The sequence below is a fragment of the Taudactylus pleione genome, unplaced genomic scaffold (genome assembly GCF_031769625.1).
Source record: "Taudactylus pleione unplaced genomic scaffold, aTauple2 ptg000147l, whole genome shotgun sequence".
Taxonomy (NCBI): domain Eukaryota; kingdom Metazoa; phylum Chordata; class Amphibia; order Anura; family Myobatrachidae; genus Taudactylus; species Taudactylus pleione.
This window is the reverse complement of record NW_028284549.1, coordinates 5,477,413-5,503,658: the sequence shown is the minus strand read 5'-3', so window position 1 is coordinate 5,503,658 and position 26,246 is coordinate 5,477,413. Positions and strand designations below refer to the sequence as shown.

Genomic DNA, 26,246 nt, shown 5'->3' with positions numbered 1-26,246 from the left:
TTCTAGCACCTCCAGAGCAAGTGTGATTTTTATAAAATCTTTAATTTTAGGATAAATCAATGGGACTTGCTTTGGGACCCCGGTCGGCCAGGGCCAGATTAACAATGGGGCGGATGGAGCTACAGCTCCAGGCCTCCACATAAAAATAGGCCCATTGTCATGACAACATGATGTTGACTGGCCATCTGCTCTCCACACAGTCGGCCATAAATCAAAAGTATGAAAAAATTGTATTTCTATTTACCTCACAAAATTAAGTATTTTATTTCTTTTACATGTTTAGGGAGACATTGGGTCTGAGAGTATAGGGGTGTACACGCCCACATGGCACTGGCCACGCCCACACAGCACTGGTCACACCTCCTCTCTTCTCATAATAGGCCCTTGGTCATTTTCGGCTCCAGGCCCATGTGGCCCTCAATCCGGCCCTGCCGGCGGCACCCCCCCTGAGGACTAATTAAGCAATTGGAAGTTTCCAGTTAGCTGAATTAGTCCATAATTACTTACCTTCTGCAGCGCTGTCTTCTGCATCCAGCGTCGGAAGCCGGCTCTTCTGCAGCATGGTGAGTATGTCAGTGTGTGTGTGTGTTAGTGTTTGAGTAAGTGTGTGTATGAGTGTTGTGTGTGTGTGAGTGTTGTGTGTGTGTGTGACCCCCGGCGTGTGGGACACCCCAGTGTCTATGTGCCCCCCGGAATGGGCTCTGGGAGAACTACATCTCCCAACAGCCCTTGCTTCTCCCACCAGCCCCAGGGACTCCCAGCAGCCCCCTCTCCAGTGAGAAGATAGAGGGGAGGCCACCGGGAGCCGCGGAGACCCCCGGACAGGTAAGTGAAGAATAATTTGTACATTTTTTTTTCATGCAGCGCAGGGTTTTCAGCTCTGAAAACCCCGGGACCGCTTTTTAAAAAATTGGATACTGTGGGTATCGGGAGCGCGCATACCTGTGGTAATCCAAAATTGGGCGCAAAGTTTTTTCCTTGCTAAACCTCACGCTCAATTGAATATACCCCATAGTATGCTTTACATAGTTCTCCATAGTCTGTTCTTCATGGACTAGCATTCAACGAACTGTACATTCACACATACAATCTGAAATGATTTGCTCGGAATTGTGGAGCCAAACCAAAACTTGAAGGCTATGGGCCCGATTTTGAGGTGTATTAAATGCCAATGTTGTGGTACTGTGTATAATTTTTGTACTGTGCATCTGAATCACACTGCGCATGCGCCAACTTTTATTACCGATGGCGGTTGCAGTGAAGACTTGGACACAGAATGACTGACAGTCAGGGGTAACAACTGAAACACAGGCGTGTCACGACCGTTTCAGGAACGTGTCTGTACTTGAGACTGCAAATTTGTACGCAGTGGTTAAGGTTCCGGGGGCTTGCTGACTTCTGGTGGACATTAAGAGTCATCGATGCTGCGACTGACGGTGCGGCTGTGTATGCAAGTAGCGGACTTGAGGCACTGCTAGTGGGTGTCTCAATACAAATTCCAGCGACTGCAACATTACATATTTCCACACAACGGGACCGCAGCCATGACAGGATGTGCGTTGTTCTCAGGCCCTATATGACCGGAACAACACTTCTGTACAAAATAAACTTTTCAGTCATCAATTTCGACTCGCGCAAAACTTTTAGCTCACCCTTATTTCCAAGTTTTCCTCCAGGCGCAGTCTGATCGTATATGTACACTAACAAGCCGGAGAGGTGGGTTTGGTGGCGCGCTCTTACAGTATGTACGGAAAGTTGAGGAAGGGTGCGTATCTGTTTACAAATATACTGAGTGTCCCCCTGGACCCTTGGAAAGTTACAGGTACTGTATGAGCTATATTTGTCACCACAAACGTTATGTTGCTACGTACGTTATTCAGCTTGATCTTGCTCTTGTCCTGTTTCTGCAGGTGCCCAGAGAGGTGGTAGAGGACAGCTCTGCTCCTCCTGCGGTTGGCATTGAATCCTGGAGGCCTGGTATCAGCGTAAATTTCCAGCTCATCATCTTCTGTGGCAGGAAATAAGAAAAAAATAAATGCAAATTGATATATCCACGTATATAAAATGCACGGAGAACGTATATAAGCACGTTATTTACGCTGATTGTGGAATGTTTTCTTTTTACGTGTTATTTGAGAATTTATAAATGAATGACTGTAAAACAGCTGCATAATATAACACATTGCTAACACAGCTGTAAGATCTCAGGCTCAGAGATGGACGCCATGTTGGTGGCACAAGCAAAAGGCTGATGTTTTAAGCCTGCACATGTATACGTGTCGCACAGCGCCTGTGTCTTGTTTGTCTGCGCACAGAGGGCCTGATTCAGACCCGCTCGCGAGCGCTGATCGCTCGCGAGCGGGTCGATGTTGGCCCAGTGTGCATGCGCACGATGGAGGCGGCTCCGTCGTGCGCATGCGCAAGACCCGGATAGCGACGGGCAAGCCGTCGCTCCGGGTCTCGCTACAAAGGGGGCATGCTGTCGATGTTGAGTGACAGCACGCCCCTTTTGGTGGGCAGGCCGGGGGCATGGCTGCCCAGACGGAGGCGTTCCCATGGGAACGCTTACTGTCTGGGGCCGGCCCCACTGACATCACAAGTGATGTCAGTGGGTGGACTTCTTGCTCTGTAAGAGCAAGAAGTCCATTGGGACTTGCGGCAACAAGACCCTACCACAAGGGTCTCGTCGCAAATCCGATGGTCGCGATGGTCTTGACCATCGCGACCATCATCCTGGCCGCTCTAAAAATACAGTAGGCGGGCACTGATTCAGAGCGAGCGCTCTGAAAGAGCGTCCGGCTCAGAATCAGGCCCTGAGACGCAGCACAGAATCGGACGCCTGGCTGCAGAACTTTAATTGCCAATCCTGGGAGATAATGGGAGGGGGTGGCAGAAACCGATGCGGACGTATCGCTGGAAACGACTTCCACTCACACAAACAGTCATGCGCGAATGGAGAAACTGCACCTGTCAAAGAGCTGATACAAGTTTGTGAATCTACATATATACGTGGCACTAGGTACTGTATGTCTCTCTTCAGAGTGTCTGTCCTTTTGGCATTCCATGTGAACTTGAGCTGAGTCTGGGTGCAGGTATATTCAGACAGCTCTGGTGCAGTGTTGGCATATAATGCTTACACTGCACAGATGGTGCAATGGTTAGCATTACTGCCTCACAGCACTGAGGTCATGGGTTCGATTAACACTACGGCCCTACCTGTGTGGAGTTTGTATATTCTCCCTGTGCTTGTGTGGGTTTTCTCCGGTTTCATCCCACACTCCAAAAATATATTGCCAGGCTAATTGGCTCACAACAAAAATTAACCCTAGTGTGTATGTGTGTGTACATGTAGTAGGTAATATAGATTGTAAGCTCCACTGGGGCAGGGACTGATGTGAATGGCCAAATATTCTCTGTAAAGTGCTGCGGAATATGTGTGCGCTATATAAATATAGCGGATATGCTATATTTATAGGGTACCCCTGCACCGATTGGGATTAAACCAGTTGGCCAGGTTTCCCGGTCGGATCTCCCGTTGTTGTACGCTGGACTGAACCTTGACCCAGGGAGCCTGTTATGACCCTTCCACTGGATGGATTTAGACAAAAACTTCACAGAGTGTTAACATTGGATCCCAGAAGATATATTAGCGGGTTGTGGTCCCGGTCGAACCTCCCGTTGGTGTACACTGGGCAGAACTTTGACCTGGGGAGCAGTGGCGTAACTAGGGTATTTGGAGCCCAGGGCAAATATGAAAATGGAGCACCCCCCAATGTACGAAAAATGGGCGTGGCCACTGAAAAATGGGGCATGTGAACATGACACACACCCCTTTCTTGTCACTGGGAACATTTCTTTCCATTTGCACCTTAATGCAGTGCCCCTTATACAGTCCCCCCCTATGCAGTGCCCCTAGTAGTGGTCCCCCTTATGCAGGTCCCGATTAGTTCCCCTTATACATGCCCCAGTAGTGGTCCCCCATATGCAGTGCCCCCAGTAGTGATCCCCCATATACAGTGCCCCTTACACAGTGCCCCCAGTAGTTGTCCCCCTTATGCAGTGCCCCCCAGGGCTGCCATCAGAAATTATGGGGCCCGGGACTGACAAAATAGACAGGGCCCCTCCCCTTAGCTGGGGGGGGCAGTTTGTCAGAGGCGGGCATCGCTGTGGATAATGTGTGTGAACAGCATGATGGTGAGGGTGTGAGCCGTGGGAGGGTAAAGGTGTGAGAGCAGGGTGAGGGTGTAAGAGCAGGGTGAGGGTGTGAGTGTGAGAGCAAGGTGAGGGTGTGAGTGTGAGAGCAGGGTGAGGATGTGAGAGCAGGGTGAGGATGTGAGAGCAAGGTGAGGGTGTGAGAGCAGGGTGTGAGTGTGAGAGCAGGGTGAGGGTGTGAGTGTGAGAGCAGGGTGAGGGTGAGGGTGTGAGAGCAGGGTGAGGGTGTGAGAGCAGGGTGTGAGTGTGAGAGCAGGGTGTGAGTGTGAGAGCAGGGTGAGGGTGTGAGAGAGCAGGGTGAGTGTGTGAGAGAGCAGGGTGAGGGTGTGAGAGCAGGGTGAGGGTGTGAGTGTGAGAGCAGGGTGACGGTGTGAGAGAGCAGGGTGAGGGTGTGAGAGCAGGGTGAGGGTGTGAGAAAGCAGGGTGAGGGTGTGAGAGCAGGGTGAGGGTGTGAGAGAGCAGGGTGAGGGTGTGAGAGCAGGGTGAGGGTGTGAGTGTGAGAGCAGGGTGAGGGTGTGAGAGCAGGGTGAGGGTGTGAGTGTGAGAGCAGGGTGAGGGTATGAGAGCAGGGTGAGGGTGTGAGAGCAGGGTGAGGGTGTGGTGTGAGAGCAGGGTGAGGGTGTGGTGTGAGAGCAGGGTGAGTGTGAGAGCAGGGTGAGGGTATGAGAGCAGGGTGAGGGTGTGAGAGCAGGGTGAGGGTGTGAGTGTGAGAGCAGGGTGAGGGTGTGAGTGTGAGAGCAGGGTGAGGGTGTGGTGTGAGAGCAGGGTGAGGGTGTGAGAGCAGGGTGAGGGTGTGAGTGTGAGAGCAGGTTGAGGGTGTGAGAGCAGGGTGAGAGTGTGAGAGCAGCGTGAGGGTGTGAGGGTGAGAGCAGGGTGTGAGTGTGAGAGCAGGTTGAGGGTGTGAGTGTGAGAGCAGGGTGTGGGTGAGTGTGTGAGAGCAGGTTGAGGGTGTGATAGCAGGGGGGGGTGAGGGTGTGATAGCAGGGGGAGGGTGTGAGTGTGAGAGCTGGAGTCTATGCACCTGGTTCATCTCCAGCCTCTCCTGCTCCTGCCGTCCTTCCTCTGCACCACACGCGGCGGCTGTAAATAGCTTCTCCGCCCGCAGCTGCTGCTCCCTCTCTCCCCGGCTGCTGTCTTCCTTGCACAGCCTGTCCCTGCTGCTCCTGCTCCAGCCATGCCGCTCACATCTACCCGGACACTGAGAGAGAGGGACCCGGGGGGCAGGCAACGCATTTTGAATATAGCACTAGCCGCAAGCCAATTAGAGCTTGCAGACCAGCAGCCAATCAGGAGCTGCAGCTGCGGCTGCTCCTGATTGGCTGCCAGTCCTCAAGCTCTGATCAGCTTGCGGCCGGCTACAAATTGAAAATACTACTGGCACTTGTCCTCTCCGCTGCTTCCGCTGCTACCCGGGCCCCCTTTCTGTCCGGGCCCGGGACTATAGTTCCGGCAGTCCCCCCCTGATGGCGGCCCTGGTGCCCCCTGTAGTGGTTCTCCCTTTTCAGTGCCCCCTGTAGTGGACCCCCCTGTGCAGTGCCCCCAGTAGTGAGCCCCTTATATAGTGCCCCCAGTAGTAGTCCCTCCTATACAGTACCCTTTATATAGTTTCTCCAGTAGGAGTCCCCCTTGATGCAGTGCCCCCTGTAGTAGTCCCCAGTAGTGGTCCCCCACAATGCAGTGCCCACAGTAGTATCCCCCCCAGTAGTGGTCCCCCCTTGAAGCAGTGCCCTCAGTAGTATCCCCCCCAGTAGTATCCCCCCAGTAGTGGACCCCCCGAGGCAGTGCCCCAGTAGTATCCCCCCCCAGTAGTTGTCCCCAGTAGTGGTCCCCCCCGAGGCAGTGCCCCAGTAGTATCCCCCCCCAGTAGTTGTCCCCAGTAGTGGTCCTCCCCCCCGAAGCAGTGCCCCCAGTAGTATCCCCACCCAGTAGTAGTCCCCAGTACTGGTAACCCCCCACCTGAAGAGTGCCCACAGTAGTATCCCCCCCAGTAGTGCCCCCAGTAGTCATGACGTTTCTCCCATTACCACTGCAGGAGCCGGAGAGTCTATCTGACTTTCATTGGCTGCTGATTCACACACACATCACCGCCAGTGCTGGCGGCGATGTGTGCGTTATGCACAGTCTGAGCCCGCCTGCCACCCTCCTCCTGGCGCTATTGGGCAAGCGCTCAGGAGGAGGGAAGGGGCTCAGCTGTGCAGCACAGGACCGGCGCTGGAAGCCTAGCGCCGGTCCTGTGTAAATGTGTAGCGCTGACCGCATTCACTGCGGTCGGCGCTACACTGGCTAACTAGGGCGGGCCGGTACCGTGGCCGGTGGTGCCCTCCCCCCCGCGCCACCGGTCCCACGGCACCCAGGGCATGCACCCCGCTCGCTCTGCCCTAGTTACGCCACTGCTGGGGAGCCTGTTCTGGCCCTTCTGCTGGATGGATTTGGATGAAAACTTCACAGAGGGGTGGCAATTGGTCTGGGATACCTAGCTTAATAACTTGAAGTTTAGGTCCTGGTTGGACCTCCCGTTGGTGTACGCTGGGCAGTACTTTGACCCAGGGAGCATGTTCTGGGCCTTCTGCTGGATGGATTTGGATCAAAACTTCACAGAGGGGTGGCAGTTGGTCTGGGATACCTAACTTAATAACTTGAAGATTTAAACACGGGAAAAATGCCGGGTACTTCATCTCCGCTTAATGACTGTTGCCACCCTGTAAATCTATTATGATGAATTTGTCTTGAAGAAGGGTTGTGTTGATCAAAATGTCGACAGACATGACATGACATGTTACACATGGGTATGACCTTGGCAAAATAAAAGTATACGATTTTCATATAATCTGGAGAGTGCCCTTAATTCTGTAAATACAGATGATATTGGACTATATATGAATCTTTGAGGTGTGCCCCAGTTGCTGTGATTGACACATAGGGGTACATTTACTAAGGTGAGAGCTTTTAGAAGTTGAGAAGCCCATAGCAATCAGTCAGATTATACTTAACATTTAACTAGCACCTTCTAGAACAGGGGTTCTCAAACTTTTCTTGCTCTGGGGCCCAGTCTAACGATATAAATTATTACAGGACCCCAGCTAGTTATCATAGAATGGCCGCCAGCCATGCATGGTCAACAGACCTTGCATTCACAGTAGCACTGCGAAGGACACAAAATCTAAATTAAGTGATGCTAATTCATTTCTTACACACCGCAGGGACGAGCTCCTTTCGAAGCCCCGGTCCCTGCAAGGAGAGACAGTGGGTGACTGGGGAGGCAAAGGGTGATGTAGAAGGCAGTGGGTGACAGGGAGAAACAGAGGGTGACAGGGGAGGCAGTGGGAGGAGGCAGAGGGTGGCAGGGAGAGGCAGAGGGTGGCGTGGAGAGGCAGAGGGTGGCGTGGAGGCAGTGGGAGGAAGCAGGAGGCAGAGGGTGATAGGGAGGCAGTGTGTGGCGGGGAGATTCAGAGGCTGGCAATGGGTGACTAGGGAAAGCAGTGGGGTGCAGGGGGAGGCAGTGGGTGACGGGGAGGCAGTGGATGAAAGGGGAGGCAGTGGGTGGCGGGGAGTGAGTGGATGAAAGGGGGAGGCAGTGGGTGACAGGGAGGAGGAAGTGGGTGAACCAATCATAAATGTGTTTTTTTCTGTTCCCCTCAACATCCCACAGTGTGCTCCCCTGTTCCCCCATAGGGTCTGTTCTCCATGCTCCCCTCCTTGCTCCACATGCTCCCCTGCTTCTGTTTCTTCCCCTTCCACAGCAATCATCACACATTCTGTGTCCCCCTCGCCCCAGGCTGCACTTACGTAAAAGCATCTTCACAGACAGTATGGCAACTGGCTCCTCTGAGTCTGTACGTTGCTGGTGCTGGCTGCCTGTGTGTCAGTTTATGCTGCAAACTGCTGACGGGTGGGAGGACAGGACAGGAGACGCTGAGCACTGGTATGGGGGAGGGGCTGCTCACTACTTCTGGGAGGGAGGACAGGAGATGCTGAGCACTGGGGTGGGGGCGGTACTGCTGACTACTGCGGAGATGCTGAGCACTGGGGCTGATAACTCCTTGGATCTTATTGTGATCCAAGGAGTGTGAAGTTATACATTTCAACTGATTTCAGACTCCTTGGATAACTGACTAAATAATCCAAGGAGTCATCACCCTGACCCTATGGGAGTCAAGACCCCAAGCTGAGATGGCCGCAACCCACTTTGGGGTCACGACCCACAGTTTGAGAATTGCTGTTCTAGAAGATAAAAGTAAAATCTGAATGGTTGCTATGGGCAACATCATCACTTCTAAAAACTGTCACTTTAGTAATATACCCCATAATAAGATGTGAGTGCAGAACATCCTGGCTATATATATGGATGGTTTTACACTTTTAAACGCAGCAGATTCTTACATATTATACTATTGTGTTTCATTGATTGTACTTGCAATGTCTCACCACACACATTATACCAATAATGTATGTCCCACCCAGTGATCATATAAACATTGTTCCTTTGATTATGTCAATACCATCTCCCGTTAATTATACCAGCATTGCCCCAAATCAATTTTCTCAGCACTGCCTGTCATTGATTACACCAGCCATCAACACACAAGACTGCCCATCCCAGTATCATCTTCTTCTGCTGCCATTCATCATGGTCCTCACACTGGACACTGGTGCAGCAGTATCACTCACAATCACTGGGTGCTTCCTCCTGCAGTCACTGTATGAGAGTGACTACCGCTTACAGGGGTATTTTATAATATTAGTGGGCCAAACCCAAGTCAAATTTGGCAGTTTTGCCAACACAAAACCAAGTGTCACCATTCTCAGAGACCATTGGAAAGGGAGATGATACAAGTCAAAATCAGCGGTAATGTTCGCTTGTAATTATTTTGTTATATAATCTTGACTCTCAAGTCTACCAAACTACTATGGGGCATATTAATTATTTATTGCAGTGTGCTCCCTGATATTAAGGATTCCTTTATGCCGAAATTCGCGGGCAATAAGGAATCCTTATTCGCTTGAATGTATTATTATTGAGCTGCCAGGATAGGGCTCAAGTAGGACTTTGTACCGGCAATCAGTAGCAGTGATCGTATCCGCAATCTCTTTACTTTGTAATTCAGCAAGCTGCTCCGCATGTACCGACTTTGGAGATATCTTCTGTGGGCCCTCCATGGTACATTCAGGGGATCCTTAATATTTGCAGGTTCCTTCCAAAATATATAATTTTTTATTTCAGGGGACATCCAGCAAATATTAGGGTACTTTATAAATAGGCCCCTATAACTTGCAGGAGGGATTGCTCAGACATCATAATATCTGTGACAGGAGCAGAACCTGACATGGCCAGCATGAGATGCTAGGAAATGGGAGACTGGATGGAGGGAGTCAGCCGCACAGCACTGATACGGTCAATGTAACAAAAACTCCTGCTTTGCCCCGAGGGTGGACTGCGACTGGGAGAGATTGTGATTGTGGCTGTACAGGGTAAGTCATACATCAGGGGCTGGCGCAGGGCCTCCCTGATGCTGTGGATGGGACACGGCGCCATTTCCTTGTTAGGAATGCTGATGTGTGCTGCGCTTTACTCTGCTTTACTTTACTCGTGGGTTTTGGATTCTATATAAGGCACTGTGTCCAGACTCGCAAGTGGCTGTGCTGCTCTTAGTCAATGTGTATAGGCACTGCACACTGGTGTTTGCTGTGCTGCACTCTGCTGTATAGGCTGTGCTGTGTCCAGACTCTTAAGTGGCTGTGCTGCTTAGTGATTGTGTATAGGGGGTGCACGCTGCTGTATACTGTGCTGTATTCTGCTGTATAGGCTGTGCTGTGTCCAGACTCACAAGTGGCTGTGTTGCTTAGTCAATGTGTATAGGGGGGTGCACACTGCAGTATGCTGTGCTGTACTCTGCTGTATAGGCTGTGCTGTGTCCAGACTCACAAGTAGCTGTGCTGCTTAGTCAATCTGTATGGGGGGTGCGCACTGCTGTATGCTGCACTGTACTCTGCTGTATATAGGCTGTGCTGTGTCCATCAGTAAAGACATTAATGTGCATATATAAGGCCCGTGACTCCACACAGTTTGAATAAAGCTGCCTAAATAAATTTGTTTGTACTGTTTGGTGCGCTTTATCCTAGTGCGCTTTGTTCACGTGCATATATAAGCCCTATGACTCCACACAGTTATCTGCTAATTCAAAAATGGATAACATTCAGTTTGGAGAAGAACTGCCACGTTTGTGTCGCCTACTGCTGTCGCTTAGCTTAGTCAACCAGCTAGCTTGGTACAACCTTTTGGCCTAAACTAGATGAAAACAATATTGTGAGCTGTGAGGTGGTCAAAATTGACTGGAAGTGAAAATTATTGAGGTTAGTAATACTCTAGGAACAAAAAAGGCAAAAATTATGTAATTTTAGCTTTTTCAGTATATTTTTGGAAAAAAAAATCCCAAACCAAAACCAGTCACTGCGTTTTGGCAAAACCAGATGACGAATTAGAACCAAAACCAGCATAAATGGTCCGACGCACATCGCTACTTCCAATGACACAAATGTCCCTGAATGTATTCGTGGGCCAATGAAAAGACTTTTCAATTTTGTGACCCTTATTTATTATCCCTAATTTTTACCATTCACTTATTAACCAAAATCTGTACTCCCTTGTACTGTAGACATTTTTTTTTTAAATAAATAAATGACAGCTAATGCATTTTGCCTAATAATAACAATTAATACAGATCTAAGAGTGAATACATGTTGATGGGCCCTTGACTCTGCTGACCCTCTCCAGACTGCTGCTTATAAATGTTCTGCATGTCTATAAATCCGCGCAGAGCGCACATCTCTCGTCTAGCTGGTGCACTCCGCTCTCATCTTCAGAACAAAGCTCTCCTGTAATTAATCGCAAGTACTTTTACATTGCTCTTGTCATGTTCCCCTTAATAGGATGCATGCCCTTATTCTTTTTTCTAGACAAATTAAAATTTATCTACCCCCCTGCTGAGAAGTTAGGTCTCTGGGGAAAGTTCTCTCCCTGTTGCACCAGTCTGACATGTAAGCAATCACTAGTTAATATGATGTACAAGCAGGTCCTTTCCATGTGGTTTAACACGTTCATTGTATTTACAGTGATAACGAGACAGTCTTTCAATTCCTCTATGTAGTGAAAATAATGTAGTTCCCAAACCTGCCGATAGGGGAGAATATGGCACCATACAAGGCAAAATGCATGAAACGGTACCAACATATGCAGGGTGGGCTGGAGTAATGCAGTCCGTGGGGAGAGAAATTGCAGAGGGGTGCAGGGCTGGAGAGGCGCCCCCTCTGCTGCTTGCTTTCTGAGCACCATTACAGTTGAGCCTGTGACAGGCAGGCTAAAGCAGCCAGTGCAGCAGGGGGGAAACTAAGGGGTGGTCTGGGACCACCCCTTAGTTTGAATACAGGCGCATTTGCGACCTGGCTAATCCGGGATCGGGTACTGATTACATTGTCCAGAATTGCTCGCCCCTGAGCGGGAGGAGCTAGTTCATGTTCCTGCCTTGTTAAATTGTTATAAGCAGTGCCACTGCGAGCAATAGTATATAGACTGGCAATTTACAACTGCCATGTACGCGATGATGTCACTCTGCATGCATACACCTGCTCTCTCTGTGTGTGCTGTGTGCAGTGCCCAAGAAGAGGAGCAATGGAGAAGCGCAGCAACACCAGGAGGAGGACCCTCCGAACAGTGAGTGAGTAAGAGAGAGACAGCTGGCAGTTACCTGTCCCTGACAGAGGTGAGGGGGCCAGTCAGTTAGCTTCAAGCTATATACAAACAAAGTGTATATCATGGTAAAATCAATGTAAAACGGGGGTGGGCAATTTTTTTTATTTAACATCTTTTGGAGCAATAAACAAGGTGAGTGTAGATACAGGAGTCACATCACTAAGTTTACACCATTGCACGATACATTTTAAAATATGAAACATTGTCAAGAGGACATATTTGTAGGAGGGCGCAAATGTATAGTTTGCAGGGAGACGGAGTGCCGAACACCCTAGCATCGGCCCTGGATTTGAGTGCAGTGCGCACTTTTTTTATTTCGGAATTAACATTTCTGATCAGTTCAGTTTCTTTGTCAGTTTTGACAAACAGGAAAAAATAAAAAAAAGTGAAGGGTGCGGCAGCGCTTTCTCCGTAGGCAGGGATGGAGAACAGCGAGATTTATTTTCATCGTAATCTACTACTGTGCTTTTCCAAGGAGGGGATAGGTTAATTATGGCTGATACTGCAAGATAATTTGCAACTGTCGCCCGTAGAGAAAAATTAAAACTTTTCTGGAATGTGGGAGGCAAATTATCACATCAAAAGGAAACATGTGACTAACCATTTAAAAAAGTTTTATTCAGACTTAGGGGCCAATTAGCTCCTGTCATCTGTTTGAAAAATGACAGTTGGGAGCTGATTGGCTGGAGCACCATTTATCATGCGCAATGAGTTTTAAAACTTATTGCATATTATAAAACTCCACTGTCATACTCCCTGTCAGACTGCAATGTTTTGACTACAAAAATAATTAGAATAATAAAAGAAGATATTTATATCTAATATCTTCTTTGTATAATACAGGGAGAGAAGAGAGATGTGGCAGTAAGAGCTGAGCCTCACCTCTAAAAGCCAGACACTGCCTACAGCTGGGCCACGAAGCAGCCAATAAAACACTTTGAAAGAAAGCTAATGGAGGCATGCCTCCCTGTGAGGGGGGGCATGCCTTGAGCTCTGATGGACACCTCTGACGATCAGGTGACCAGCCCAGGAAGTACTCGGGTATCGGAGCTCAGCAGCAGCAGCAGCACTGAGGAGGGAAGGAAATTGGAATATGCAGACAGAGGAAATACACAAAGGAGGAAAAAGAGTGAGTAGGGTCTGCTGTGGGCAACAGGACACTATCTGGGGGCTTATAAATCACTGTGTAACAGATAGGGGGTTTCCCTGCAGACACCAGTAGCTGGCACCTCGTTACTATGCAGGGGCTGACACCTTCTGTGTAAAGCTGGGTACACACTACACAATGTGTACCCAGCACGACATTGCTCTGATACTAGACAGTGCCTCCCCAGCCATTGACCTCACCGCATGTCCTTGGAGGGCAGTGGTTCTACACTGAGCACCATGGATAGGGGGTTGTGTTGTGGCGAGCTACCGTAGGAAGGTCATGGGAGTAGCTATTTTTGGGGGGTAAATATTTACACTATTCAATTTTAAATAAATGGCAGACCCTAACGGTATGTATTTATTCTTAGATGTGGAAATCTGGAGGTCAAATTATACCTTTGTTAACATATATGCCCCTAATGTTGCCCCTCATGAGTACATTGGACACTTAGCACAAATCTTAGCCCAACACACCACTTTCCAATTGTTATTAGCTGCCTGAACGTACTTCCAGTCAGAGGGAATTACTTAGAAGGGATGTGTCCATTACAGAGGCATTGACGGCTATATCTTGGCTACATCTGGGCAAGTCCATTGGCCCAGATGGACTTTTCAACGAATACTACAAACTCTTGCAACAAAAGGTGGCACCGACTTTGGTAGACTTATTTAATGACCTGTTAAAGAATGGATCCCCTTTTCCAAATTTTAAGGACACAAGTACCCTAGCTGGTTATCCCCTGGCCTTATTACATTCCCAACATTACACTCGCTCCGTGGTCCAGGTGTTTTTCAGATAGTGACTGGCAGAACCCGGTGGATACACTTGCTGCGTCCTCCTATGCTTAAGAAGGCAATCTCCTACTATTACCAGTCCTTCCGAGACAATGGTTATTACTACAGTTCCCTACACTCCAGGTTAAGGACTTACTTGCTACACTTACATCATGTAAGCTACTCCCGTCTATTATGTATACTGAGATGTTTTTGAACATTTTCCATCCACCCTGGAGATTTCTCATGGGACACTCCTCTTCCCTTAACTGTTGTAGATGTGGAGAAAATATTGCTGATTTATACCATTGTTTTTGTCTCTGTCCATAGAGCAGAAGATTTTGGATAGAGGTTATACGCTATGCAGAGAATCACCTGATTAATTATCTCCCTTTCACAGCCGAGTGGGCTGTGTTTGGACTTCTGCCTGCTACGGTTAGGATTTCCAATGGGGTAGGGAGCTACCTTTGGATATTATTGCAATTGCTCCCAAGGCAACATTACAGGAATGGATCGCACCATCTCCCCCATCTTTAAATCTAAACTTTTCTATTTATTCCGAATGGACTGGGTGGAGGTGACCCTGGATAGGGAGATAAAGGTGGAACGCTTCTTTGATATGTGGGAAAGCTATATACTGACGTTATCTATTGACATGAGACGCCAAATTTACCACTGTTTCAATAACACCTCATTGTACTTATTGCGCATAAAAGACAACTGCCCGCCTATTGACCGTTTACTGCCTAAGACAATTGCGGATGCGGAGGAGTTCCTCTGGGGGTAGGTAGGGGGTAGACAGAGAGTTTGTGTTTACTTTTGTTTGTCATTTTTCTCTTTTCTACTTATTTTCATTTTACAATATAATTAATATAATCACTTTTCTATTCTGTGACTACAGTATAATATCTTGACAGACATATTTACATATTCTTTATTTTTTTTTATTAATATTTGCTTATGCTGGGCATACACGGCCAGATAAAATGCCTGTCAGACCGACAGACATTTTATCTGGCAGCCTGCCAGCCGCAGATGTCGCCGGCATACACTGTGAGATTTCTCTCACAGTGTATTCGGCAGACATCCGCGCTCCGCCCCCGGGGGAGGGGACATTTCCCTGTTCCTTCCGTAGGAAGGAACACAGGAAATGTCTGTCTGTCGGCCACGGCTGGGCATACACTGCCCGAAGCGGCCGACAGTTTACCGGGAAATATCGCATCGGACGGGCATGCTGGACAATCCGGCATGCCCGACCGAGCAATATTTAACCCTCGGTCGCCCCCCCACACGCTACAATTATTGGGGCGATCCGCCTGATATCGATAATTGTAGCGTGTATGGCCAGCATTAGTGTTAATAAATGTAAACTTATTTTGATATATGTTTTACAACAACTACTTTGACTTACACTTCAATAAAAATATTTTGGAAAATAAAAAAAAAATAGAAAAAAATTGAAATTTAGATTTCTCTTAGTTAGATTTTTCTTTGTTCATACCATTTCATTATATTGTCTTGTACAGCGCCATATTTTCCAATAATTTTTTTTTTTTTCTACATTTTGGAACATTTTTTTTTTTCCACAGAATCCGTCTTCCCATGCCTCCTTGGATATTATACTCACAAAATTTGGTGGCACTCAATCTATTAGCTACAGCTGCTAAAGTGATTTCCATTAGTGCCCTGGATAAACCCATTCATTTGTCCCTTGGGGCGTTTGTCCTGTGTGGATTTGTGTTCAGAGTAATGTGAGTAGTGCTGTGGCGTAAGGCTTGTGTGTACAGTATATGCAGTGTTGTTCAGTGTGCCCAGAGTTAGTTTGTATTTTGTGGCCTGTGCCCAGGATTATTACTTTTGTACAGTGTGCCCAGGCTGACAATGCACAGGCAAACAAAAGAAGGGGGGGGTCCAGGTACTTGGAAACTCCCCTACATCCAGGACCACAAAATCAGTAATATTTAATATGATTTCACAAGAGCTGTGGACACAATATGCAGTATAAGGGACAGAATGGAGCTGCTGTATGCCCAATTGCAGGAGCTTCTCTCAAAAAGTCTGTTGTCTGTGTTGAATTGAGCGCTCAATCAGCAAAGTGGGCCAGAGAGCAGCTGCCAGCAAGAAGAGTCAGAAGTCCTACCATGAGATGTGATGACTTGTGCTTAGACAACTCAGTTCTGTCTCCTACTGGTTTAACTATATATATATATATATATATATATATATACATATATATATATATATATACATATATATTTTTTTTTTATGGGATGTTTAACCTTTTCCTCACCACATGTTATTTTTTATAACATCTGTAGAACAGAAAGGGTTTTTTAGGCTCTCTCCTCTACAGCCTATACTATGCTGAATGGAGCCCACATCCAGAATTTTTTTTTTTTTTAGCTCAGGCCTTTTGGCTCTACTGCTGCATCTAATGGCTCATTGTGATTGTGGCCCTGCATATGTCTGACATACACTGCACTTTATATGAGGCAGATGTTAGCTTGTTAAGGGCCCGTATTCAATTTGACTTAACGCCGACTTCGTAGGCGTTAAAGTATCGCGCGTGCCCGCTTTACCCCGTATTAAATTTTAAAGTACGCGTAAATGGCACCCGGCGATACAGTAACAAGCGGAAAGTACTGTCATTTTTGGGAAAATCAGCCTGTCACCCCCCAAATGATGCTCTGACATGGGTTCACTATGGTACCCCCCAATTTGGCTTGCTGAAGGTATTTGGTGTTTTTAAATGGGCTCAATAGCTGCTAAATAGTATTTAGGAGTATTTTTTCCAGAAAATAACTTCTCCCAGCAAATTTGCGGTACTTGAAAATGGGGGTCAGCATATTTAAAAGTCGCTAAAGTAAAGTTTAAAAAATCGTGAAAAATCCACCTGCCGCAAGCACCTACAATCAAAAAAACACTTGGGGCATACTTGGTGACCCCCCCAAAGTCAAGTTCGCTAGTTTTTAACTTTGTACACCGACATTTTTTTTTCACCCCTTTTTCAAAGTAAATTTTTGGGGTGTCCTTAAGTTTTTTTTTTACATTTTTTTGACACAGATTACCTTTGGGGGGCTGTCTGAAGGCTGCAAGGGGTTTTCCGAAACATTGCACCCCAAAACCCCAATTCTGCACTTTTTCCCACCTGCCATTCATAGGCGATACTTTACCACCTATTACATTGCATCAATGTATTGTGCCATGTTGCCTACTCTCCCAGAAGTTAAGGAAAGCTCCTGATTTTTCTGGTTACCCCCGGCACTCCCAAAAGAGTAGGCAGATCTCCCGCATCCAGCCCACTTCCTAGTGAGGTAGGCAGGATAGGGATATTTTACAGGAGATTTGCGGTTCTGTACAGAGGGGGTGGGGCTAAATGATGTGAATCGTGTCATTTATCCCGGCACCCTCCTCATGGACATGCAAATCTCTGGCTTTTCCTGTAAAGGGGGCAGAGCCTAATGACGGCTACAGTCTGGCCCCGCCCCCCCATAGCTGAGAGCAGCATCGGTGCAGTGTGTGCTTAGGGTTAGTATGCATTTTGCAGTGTGTGATGAGAGAGTGTGCTTTCTGTGGTGTGCATATATACAGAGGTGTAACTAGACTTTTTGGTGTCCTGGGCCAGAAAGAGCATTGGCACCCTCCCCCCCCCCCTGTTTTTTCAAATAGGGGCATAAGATGCATACCTCAAAAAGGGGCGTGGTCTCATGGGGAAGGGGCATGACAAATCTGATTTTTCCCATATGATGATGAAGGAGTATCTATCCCTCTGTACCACTGTTATCCAGTTGTCACTGCCAAATACAGTGTGAATCCAATGACTGCAGTGATGATACACAATAATTATGCAGAGGTGATGGGTTTGAGTCCCGGGTATGACAGTATTTTGATATGTGTGTGTTAAATGAAGGAGAATGTGACTGAAGGTGCTGGGGAAGGAGGCCGGATGGAGGGGGAGTCGGCCAGGGAGGAGATACCGGAATGAAAAAAAGAGGAAGCTACAAGTGAGAATGATTTTAAATAGAAAATTGCAAAAAGGCATTGCCAAACAGCGCCCCTGCACTGCGGTGTCCTGTGCCACGGTACATGCCGCACCACCCTAGTTAGAGCCCTGCATACACAGCAGTCATACTCCGAGGGGCATTTGCACAAAGTGAGTATATTTCATACTGTAACATTTATTTAAATGAAATGTAGCCTTTCACCAGTTCTGTGTAACTGCAGTGTTTCATCGCTACTAAGTTCAGCAACACTGACTTAATAAACCCGCTCACTTTACCGTAGAAAAGCTGTTCCTATTAGTTTATTGTGAATATGATTCAGGGAATATACCATATCTCTGAGTCTTGCAGCAGATAAATACCCACGGGCAGCTTTGTGTTAAATGTACATCTGTGTGGTGTAAACTGACTGTTTTACAGTCTGGGGTCAGCGTGTATTACATGGCTTCAGGAACAAATACTATTTAGACACAGTTTCCTTCATGTTCGCTGTACCGGCCATAGCTCGTAGTGATAAGCATCTGTGCCAAGGAGGCTTTTAGAACCCTAAAGCTAATACCCATTTTTCTGGCTGTTAACAGTTTCTTAGACTAATTAATCTATTTGTGTCAGTAATTGGAGCTTCAGTAAAAACAGAAGGGGCAGACAGCACAGAGGAATAACAGAGGCTATTCTTAATTCACTGCCTTTTATTCACACTTGTTTACTGTTTTGCATTCTCTTTTTTATTTGCAAGTAATTAGAGCTAATTATATCATAGCTTCTGAATGTACTGAGGAATGATAATTGGATTCAGTGTCCGTTTGCTACAAACTCATTTTTGCTGCTTACTACAGTAGAGGGTAAATTTACTAAGATGGGAGCTCTATTTAAGAAGTGATGTTGCCCATAGTAACCAATCAGATTCTACCGTACTTCTCATTTATCTAGCACCTTCTAGAAGATAATACCTGGAATCTGATTGGTTGCTATGGGCAACATCACTTCTTAATAGAACTCCCGTCTTAGTAAATTCTGTGGCTCTCTTGTGTGTCTGTTCTGCAGTAACCGGATTTATTTTGCTTTTATTTTTCCCGGCTGATGTTCAGAAAGTTTATCTTCAGCCAAGTTGTTTATTAATGGGGTTAGATTCATTTTTCATTTTACCCATTTATGGTATTATTTCAAGTTTCAAGTGTCAACAATTGATATAAGCAGATTATAACAGGACTAATCAGGAGCGTTTCTATAGAGGAGGGGGCCCATGTGCAGTCTCCGACACGGGCCCCCTCCTTTCCGCCAGGCGGCCGGCAGCGCACTCAGCTGTGCTTGGCCAGCGCCGGAGTTGTAGACTCTGGGCACTAGAGTGTGCCCAGAGTCTATAGTGTATGCACAGGTCACCGGGAAAATGGTCACGGTGGCCATCTTCCTTGTACTGCGCAAGCGCAAACGACGGGAAAATGGCCACCATTGCCATTTTCCAGTTGCTTTACAGCTCCGGACCCCTGCGCCGACGTGGGACTTTGGAGAGGTAAGTAATATTATGGGTGCCGTATGGCCTCCGATGATGAAGTATTGAACTCGCTGCGAGGGATACTTTAGTAACCAACTCGCAGTGGGGGAAACGTGACACCGGAGCAATTCATCATTTGTCGGTGAGGGGACAGCTGCTCCGAAAAGCTGCGTTACTTACCTGCTCCCCATCGTCCCGGCTACGCATGCGTGACCACAGGTCACGCATGCACAAAGCCAACGGGGAGGTAGTGAAGAGGCGGCGGAGGGATCCGCTTGGATCCCTCTTTGCATCCCCGGAACTCCTTCCCATAGGAAGGAACGGGGCAATGGGAGCAAGCGCTGTCTGAAGATGGCGATTGTTCTCGGCAGCAAACTCCGAAAACTTTCAGTTTTTGAAGTTTGCTGAATACCAAGGGGGTTGGTCAGACTCTGATGATGAATGGCCCGGTAACTTAAATATGCGGAAACTAGCATTTCCGCATGGTTACCGGGCCATTTGTCATTTCATCCGTCCCTCCATATTCCTCCTATCTCTCTCCCATCTACCCCTATTCCTCCTATCTCTCTCTCCCGTCTCTCCCTATTCCTCCCCTCTCTCCCATCTACCCCTATTCCTCCCATCTCACTCTCCCATCTACCCCTATTCCTCCCATCTCTCTCCCGTCTCTCCCTATTCCTCCCCTCTCTCTCCCGTCTCTCCCTATTCCTCCCCTCTCTCCCATCTACCCCTATTCCTCCCATCTCTCTCCCATCAACCCCTATTCCTCCCATCTCTCTCCCATCTACCCCTATTCCACCCATCTCTCTCCCATCTACCCCTATTCCTACTCTCTCCCTATTCCTCCCCTCTCTCCCATCTACCCCTATTCCACCCATCTCTTTTCCATCTACCCCTATTCCTCCCATCTCTCTCCCATCTACCCCTATTCCACCCATCTCTCTCCCATCTACCCCTATTTCTCCCCTCTCTCCCATCTACCCCTATTCCTCCCATCTCTCCCTATTCCTCCCATCTCTTTCCCGTCTCTCCCTATTCCTCCCATCTCTCTCCCGTCTCTCCCGTTTCCTCCTATCTCTCTCCCGTCTCTCCCTATTCCTCGAATATCTCTCCCATCTACCCCTATTCCTCTCATCTCTCTCCCATCTACCCCTATTCCTCCCATCTCTCTCCCAACTACCCCTATTCCTCCCATCTCTCTCCAAACTACCCCTATTCCTCCCATCTCTCTCCCATCTCTCCCTATTCCTCCCATCTCTCCCATCTACCCCGATTCCTCCCATCTCTCTCCCATCTACCCCTATTCCTCCCATCTCTCTCACATCTACCACTATTCCTCTCATCTCTCTCCCTTCTACCCCTATTCCTCCCATCTCACTCTCCTGTCTCTCCCTATTCCTCCTATCTCTCCCATCTACCCCTATTCCTATTTCTCTCGCTTCTTCCCCTATTCCTCCCATCTCACTCTCCTGTCTCTCCCTATTCCTCCTATCTCTCTCCCATCTACCCCTATTCCTCCTATCTCTCTCCCTTCTTCCCCTATTCCTCCCACCTCACTCTCCCATCTCTCCCTATTCCTCCTATCTGACTCCCATCTACCCCTATTCCTATTTCTCTCTCTTCTTCCCCTATTCCTCCCATCTCTCTCCCATCTACCCCTATCCCTCCTATCTCTCTCCCTTCTTCCCCTATTCCTCCTATCTCTCTCTCCAATCTACCCCTATTCCTCCTATCTCTCTCCCTTCTTCCCCTATTCCTCCCATCTCTTTCCCATCTACCCCTATTCCTCCCCTCTCTCCCATCTCTCCCCATTCGTCCCATCTCTCTCCCATCTCTCCCCATTCGTCCCATCTCTCTCCCATCTACCCCTATTTCTCCCATCTCTCTCCCATCTACCCCTATTCCTCTCATCTCTCTCCCTTCTACCTCTATTCTTCCCATCTCTCTCCCATCTCTTTCTCTCCAATCTCTCCCTATTCCTCTCATCTCTCTCCCATCTACTCCTATTCCTCCCATCTCTCTCTCCAGTCTCTCCCTCTCTCTCCAATCTACCCCTAATTCTGCCATCTCTCTCTCCCATCTACCCCAATTCTTCCATCTCTCTATCCAGTCTCTCCCTATTCCTCCCAGCTCTCTCCTATCTGCCCCTTTTCCTCCCATCTCCCTCTCTCTTCTACCCCTATTCCTCCCATCTCCCTCTCTCTTCTACCCCTATTCCGCCCATCTTCCTCTCGCTTCTACCCCTATTCCTCCCATCTCCCTTACTCTTCTACCCCTTTTCCTCCCATCTCTTTCCCATCTACCCCTATTCCTCTTATCTTTCTCCCATCTACCCCTATTCCTCCCATCTCTCTCCCATCTACCCCTATTCCTCCCATCTCTCTCCCATCTACCCCTATTCCTCCAATCTCTCTCTCATCTACCCCTATTCCTCTCATCTCTCTCCCTTCTACCCCTATTCCTCCCATCTCACTCTCCCGTCTCTCTCTATTCCTCCCATCTCTCTCCCTTCTGCCCCTATTCCTCCCATCTCTCTCCCATCTACCCCTATTCCTCCCATCTCACTCTCCTGTCTCTCCCTATTCCTCCTATCTCTCTCCCATCTACCCCTATTCCTATTTCTCTCTCTTCTTCCCCTATTCCTCCCATCTCACTCTCCCGTCTCTCCCTATTCCTCCTATCTCTCTCCCATCTACCCCTATTCCTCCTATGTCTCTCCGTTCTTCCCCTATTCCTCCCATCTCACTCTCCCGTCTCTCCCTATTCCTCCTATCTCTCTCCCAACTACCCCTATTCCTATTTCTCTCTCTTCTTCCCCTATTCCTCCCATCTCTCTCCCATCTACCCCTATCCCTCCTATCTCTCTCCCTTCTTCCCCTATTCCTCCCATCTCTTTCCCATCTACTCCTATTCCTCCCATTTCTCTCCCTTCTTCCCTTCTTCCCCTATTCCTCTCATCTCTTTCCCATCTATTCCTCCCATCTCTCTCCCATCTACCCCTATTCCTCCCATCTCTCTCCCATCTACCCTATTCCTCCTATCTCTCTCCCATCTACCCCTATTCCTCCTATCTCTCTCCCTTCTTCCCCTATTCCTCCCATCTCTTTCCCATCTACCCCTATTCCTCCCATCTCTCCCTATTCCTCCCATCTCTCTCCCATCTACCCCTATTCTTCCCATCTCTCTCCCATCTCTTTCTCTCCAATCTCTCCCTATTACTCCCATCTCTCTCTCCAGTCTCTCCCTCCAATCTACCCCTAATTCTGCCATCTCTCTCTCCCATCTACCCCTATTCTTATTTCTCTCTCTTCTTCCCCTATTCCTCCCATCTCTCTCCCATCTACCCCTATCCCTCCTATCTCTCTCCCTTCTTCCCCTATTCCTCCCATCTCTTTCCCATCTACTCCTATTCCTCCCATTTCTCTCCCTTCTTCCCCTATTCCTCTCATCTCTTTCCCATCTACCCCTATTCCTCCCATCTCTCTCCCATCTACCCCTATTCCTCCCATCTCTCTCCCATCTACCCTATTCCTCCTATCTCTCTCCCATCTACCCCTATTCCTCCTATCTCTCTCCCTTCTTCCCCTATTCCTCCCATCTCTTTCCCATCTACCCCTATTCCTCCCATCTCTCCCTATTCCTCCCATCTCTCTCCCATCTACCTCTATTCTTCCCATCTCTCTCCCATCTACCCCTATTTCTCCCATCTCTCTCCCTTCTTCCCCTATTCCTCCCATCTCTTTCCCATCTACCCCTATTCCTCTCATCTCTCTCCCATCTACTCCTATTCCTCCCATCTCTCTCTCCAGTCTCTCCCTCTCTCTCCAATCTACCCCTAATTCTGCCATCTCTCTCTCCCATCTACCCCAATTCTTCCATCTCTCTATCCAGTCTCTCCCTATTCCTCCCATCTCTCTCCTATCTGCCCCTTTTCCTCCCATCTCCCTCTCTCTTCTACCCCTATTCCTCCCATCTCCCTCTCTCTTCTACCCCTATTCCGCCCATCTTCCTCTCGCTTCTACCCCTATTCCTCCCATCTCCCTTACTCTTCTACCCCTATTCCTCCCATCTCTTTCCCATCTACCCCTATTCCTCTTATCTCTCTCCCATCTACCCCTATTCCTCCCATCTCTCTCCCATCTACCCCTATTCTTCCCATCTCTCTCTCATCTACCCCTATTCCTCTCATCTCTCTCCCTTCTGCCCCTATTCCTCCCATCTCACTCTCCTGTCTCTCCCTATTCCTCCTATCTCTCTCCCATCTACCCCTATTCCTATTTCTCTCTCTTCTTCCCCTATTCCTCCCATCTCACTCTCCCGTCTCTCCCTATTCCTCCAATCTCTCTCCCAACTACCCCTATTCCTCCTATGTCTCTCCCTTCTTCCCCTATTCCTCCCATCTCACTCTCCCGTCTCTCCCTATTCCTCCTATCTCTCTCCCATCTACCCCTATTCCTATTTCTCTCCCTTCTTCCCCTATTCCTCCCATCTCTTTCCCATCTACCCCTATTCCTCCCATCTCTCTCCCTTCTTCCCCTATTCCTCTCATCTCTTTCCCATCTACCCCTATTCCTCCCATCTCTCTCCCATCTACCCCTATTCCTCCCATCTCTCTCCCATCTACCCTATTCCTCCTATCTCTCTCCCATCTACCCCTATTCCTCCTATCTCTCTCCCTTCTTCCCCTATTCCTCCCATCTCTTTTCCATCAACCCCTATTCCTCCCATCTCTCCCTATTCCTCCCATCTCTCTCCCATCTACCCCTATTCTTCCCATCTCTCTCCCATCTCTTTCTCTCCAATCTCTCCCTATTACTCCCATCTCTCTCTCCAGTCTCTCCCTCTCTCTCCAATCTACCCCTAATTCTGCCATCTCTCTCTCCCATCTACCCCAATTCCTTCCATCTCTCTATCCAGTCTCTCCCTATTCCTTCCATCTCTCTCCTATCTGCCCCTTTTCCTCCCATATTCCTCTCGCTTCTACCGCTATTCCTCCCATCTCCCTCTCTCTTCTACCCCTATTCCTCCCATCTCTTTCCCATCTACCCCTATTCCTCTCATCTCTCTCCCTTCTACCCCTATTCCTCCCATCTCACTCTCCTGTCTCTCCCTATTCCTCCTATCTCTCTCCCATCTACCCCTATTCCTATTTCTCTCTCTTCTTCCCCTATTCCTCCCATCTCACTCTCCTGTCTCTCCCTATTCCTCCTATCTCTCTCCCATCTACCCCTATTCCTCCTATCTCTCTCCCTTCTTCCCCTATTCCTCCCACCTCACTCTCCCATCTCTCCCTATTCCTCCTATCTGACTCCCATCTACCCCTATTCCTATTTCTCTCTCTTCTTCCCCTATTACTCCCATCTCTCTCCCATCTACCCCTATCCCTCCTATCTCTCTCCCTTCTTCCCCTATTCCTCCTATCTCTCTCTCCCATCTACCCCTATTCCTCCTATCTCTCTCCCTTCTTCCCCTATTCCTCCCATCTCTTTCCCATCTACCCCTATTCCTCCCCTCTCTCCCATCTCTCTCCCCATTCGTCCCATCTCTCTCCCATCTCTCCCCATTCGTCCCATCTCTCTCCCATCTACCCCTATTTCTCCCATCTCTCTCCCATCTACCCCTATTCCTCTCATCTCTCTCCCTTCTACCTCTATTCTTCCCATCTCTCTCCCATCTCTTTCTCTCCAATCTCTCCCTATTCCTCTCATCTCTCTCCCATCTACTCCTATTCCTCCCATCTCTCTCTCCAGTCTCTCCCTCTCTCTCCAATCTACCCCTAATTCTGCCATCTCTCTCTCCCATCTACCCCAATTCTTCCATCTCTCTATCCAGTCTCTCCCTATTCCTCCCATCTCTCTCCTATCTGCCCCTTTTCCTCCCATCTCCCTCTCTCTTCTACCCCTATTCCTCCCATCTCCCTCTCTCTTCTAACCCTATTCCGCCCATCTTCCTCTCGCTTCTACCCCTATTCCTCCCATCTCCCTTACTCTTCTACCCCTTTTCCTCCCATCTCTTTCCCATCTACCCCTATTCCTCTTATCTCTCTCCCATCTACCCCTATTCCTCCCATCTCTCTCCCATCTACCCCTACTCCTCCCATCTCTCTCCCATCTACCCCTATTCCTCCCATCTCTCTCTCATCTACCCCTATTCCTCTCATCTCTCTCCCTTCTACCCCTATTCCTCCCATCTCACTCTCCCGTCTCTCTCTATTCCTCCCATCTCTCTCCCTTCTGCCCCTATTCCTCCCATCTCTCTCCCATCTACCCCTATTCCTCCCATCTCACTCTCCTGTCTCTCCCTATTCCTCCTATCTCTCTCCCATCTACCCCTATTCCTATTTCTCTCTCTTCTTCCCCTATTCCTCCCATCTCACTCTCCCGTCTCTCCCTATTCCTCCTATCTCTCTCCCATCTACCCCTATTCCTCCTATGTCTCTCCCTTCTTCCCCTATTCCTCCCATCTCACTCTCCCGTCTCTCCCTATTCCTCCTATCTCTCTCCCATCTACCCCTATTCCTATTTCTCTCTCTTCTTCCCCTATTCCTCCCATCTCTCTCCCATCTACCCCTATCCCTCCTATCTCTCTCCCTTCTTCCCCTATTCCTCCCATCTCTTTCCCATCTACTCCTATTCCTCCCATTTCTCTCCCTTCTTCCCCTATTCCTCTCATCTCTTTCCCATCTACCCCTATTCCTCCCATCTCTCTCCCATCTACCCCTATTCCTCCCATCTCTCTCCCATCTACCCTATTCCTCCTATCTCTCTCCCATCTACCCCTATTCTTCCTATCTCTCTCCCTTCTTCCCCTATTCCTCCCATCTCTTTCCCATCTACCCCTATTCCTCCCATCTCTCCCTATTCCTCCCATC

General features: G+C 48.4%; 1 protein-coding gene across 1 annotated transcript in view; it reads right to left on the bottom strand.

Annotated features, from left to right (window-relative positions):
* Nucleotides 1-26,246, bottom strand: part of LOC148522333 (voltage-gated delayed rectifier potassium channel KCNH8-like) — a 467,010-nt gene that overhangs the window by 99,802 nt on the left and 340,962 nt on the right. Inside the window, exon 4 of the mRNA XM_088474145.1 lies at nucleotides 1,872-2,008. Coding sequence (XP_088330271.1) covers nucleotides 1,872-2,008 — 137 coding nt within the window. The remainder of the gene's footprint in view (nucleotides 1-1,871; nucleotides 2,009-26,246) is intronic.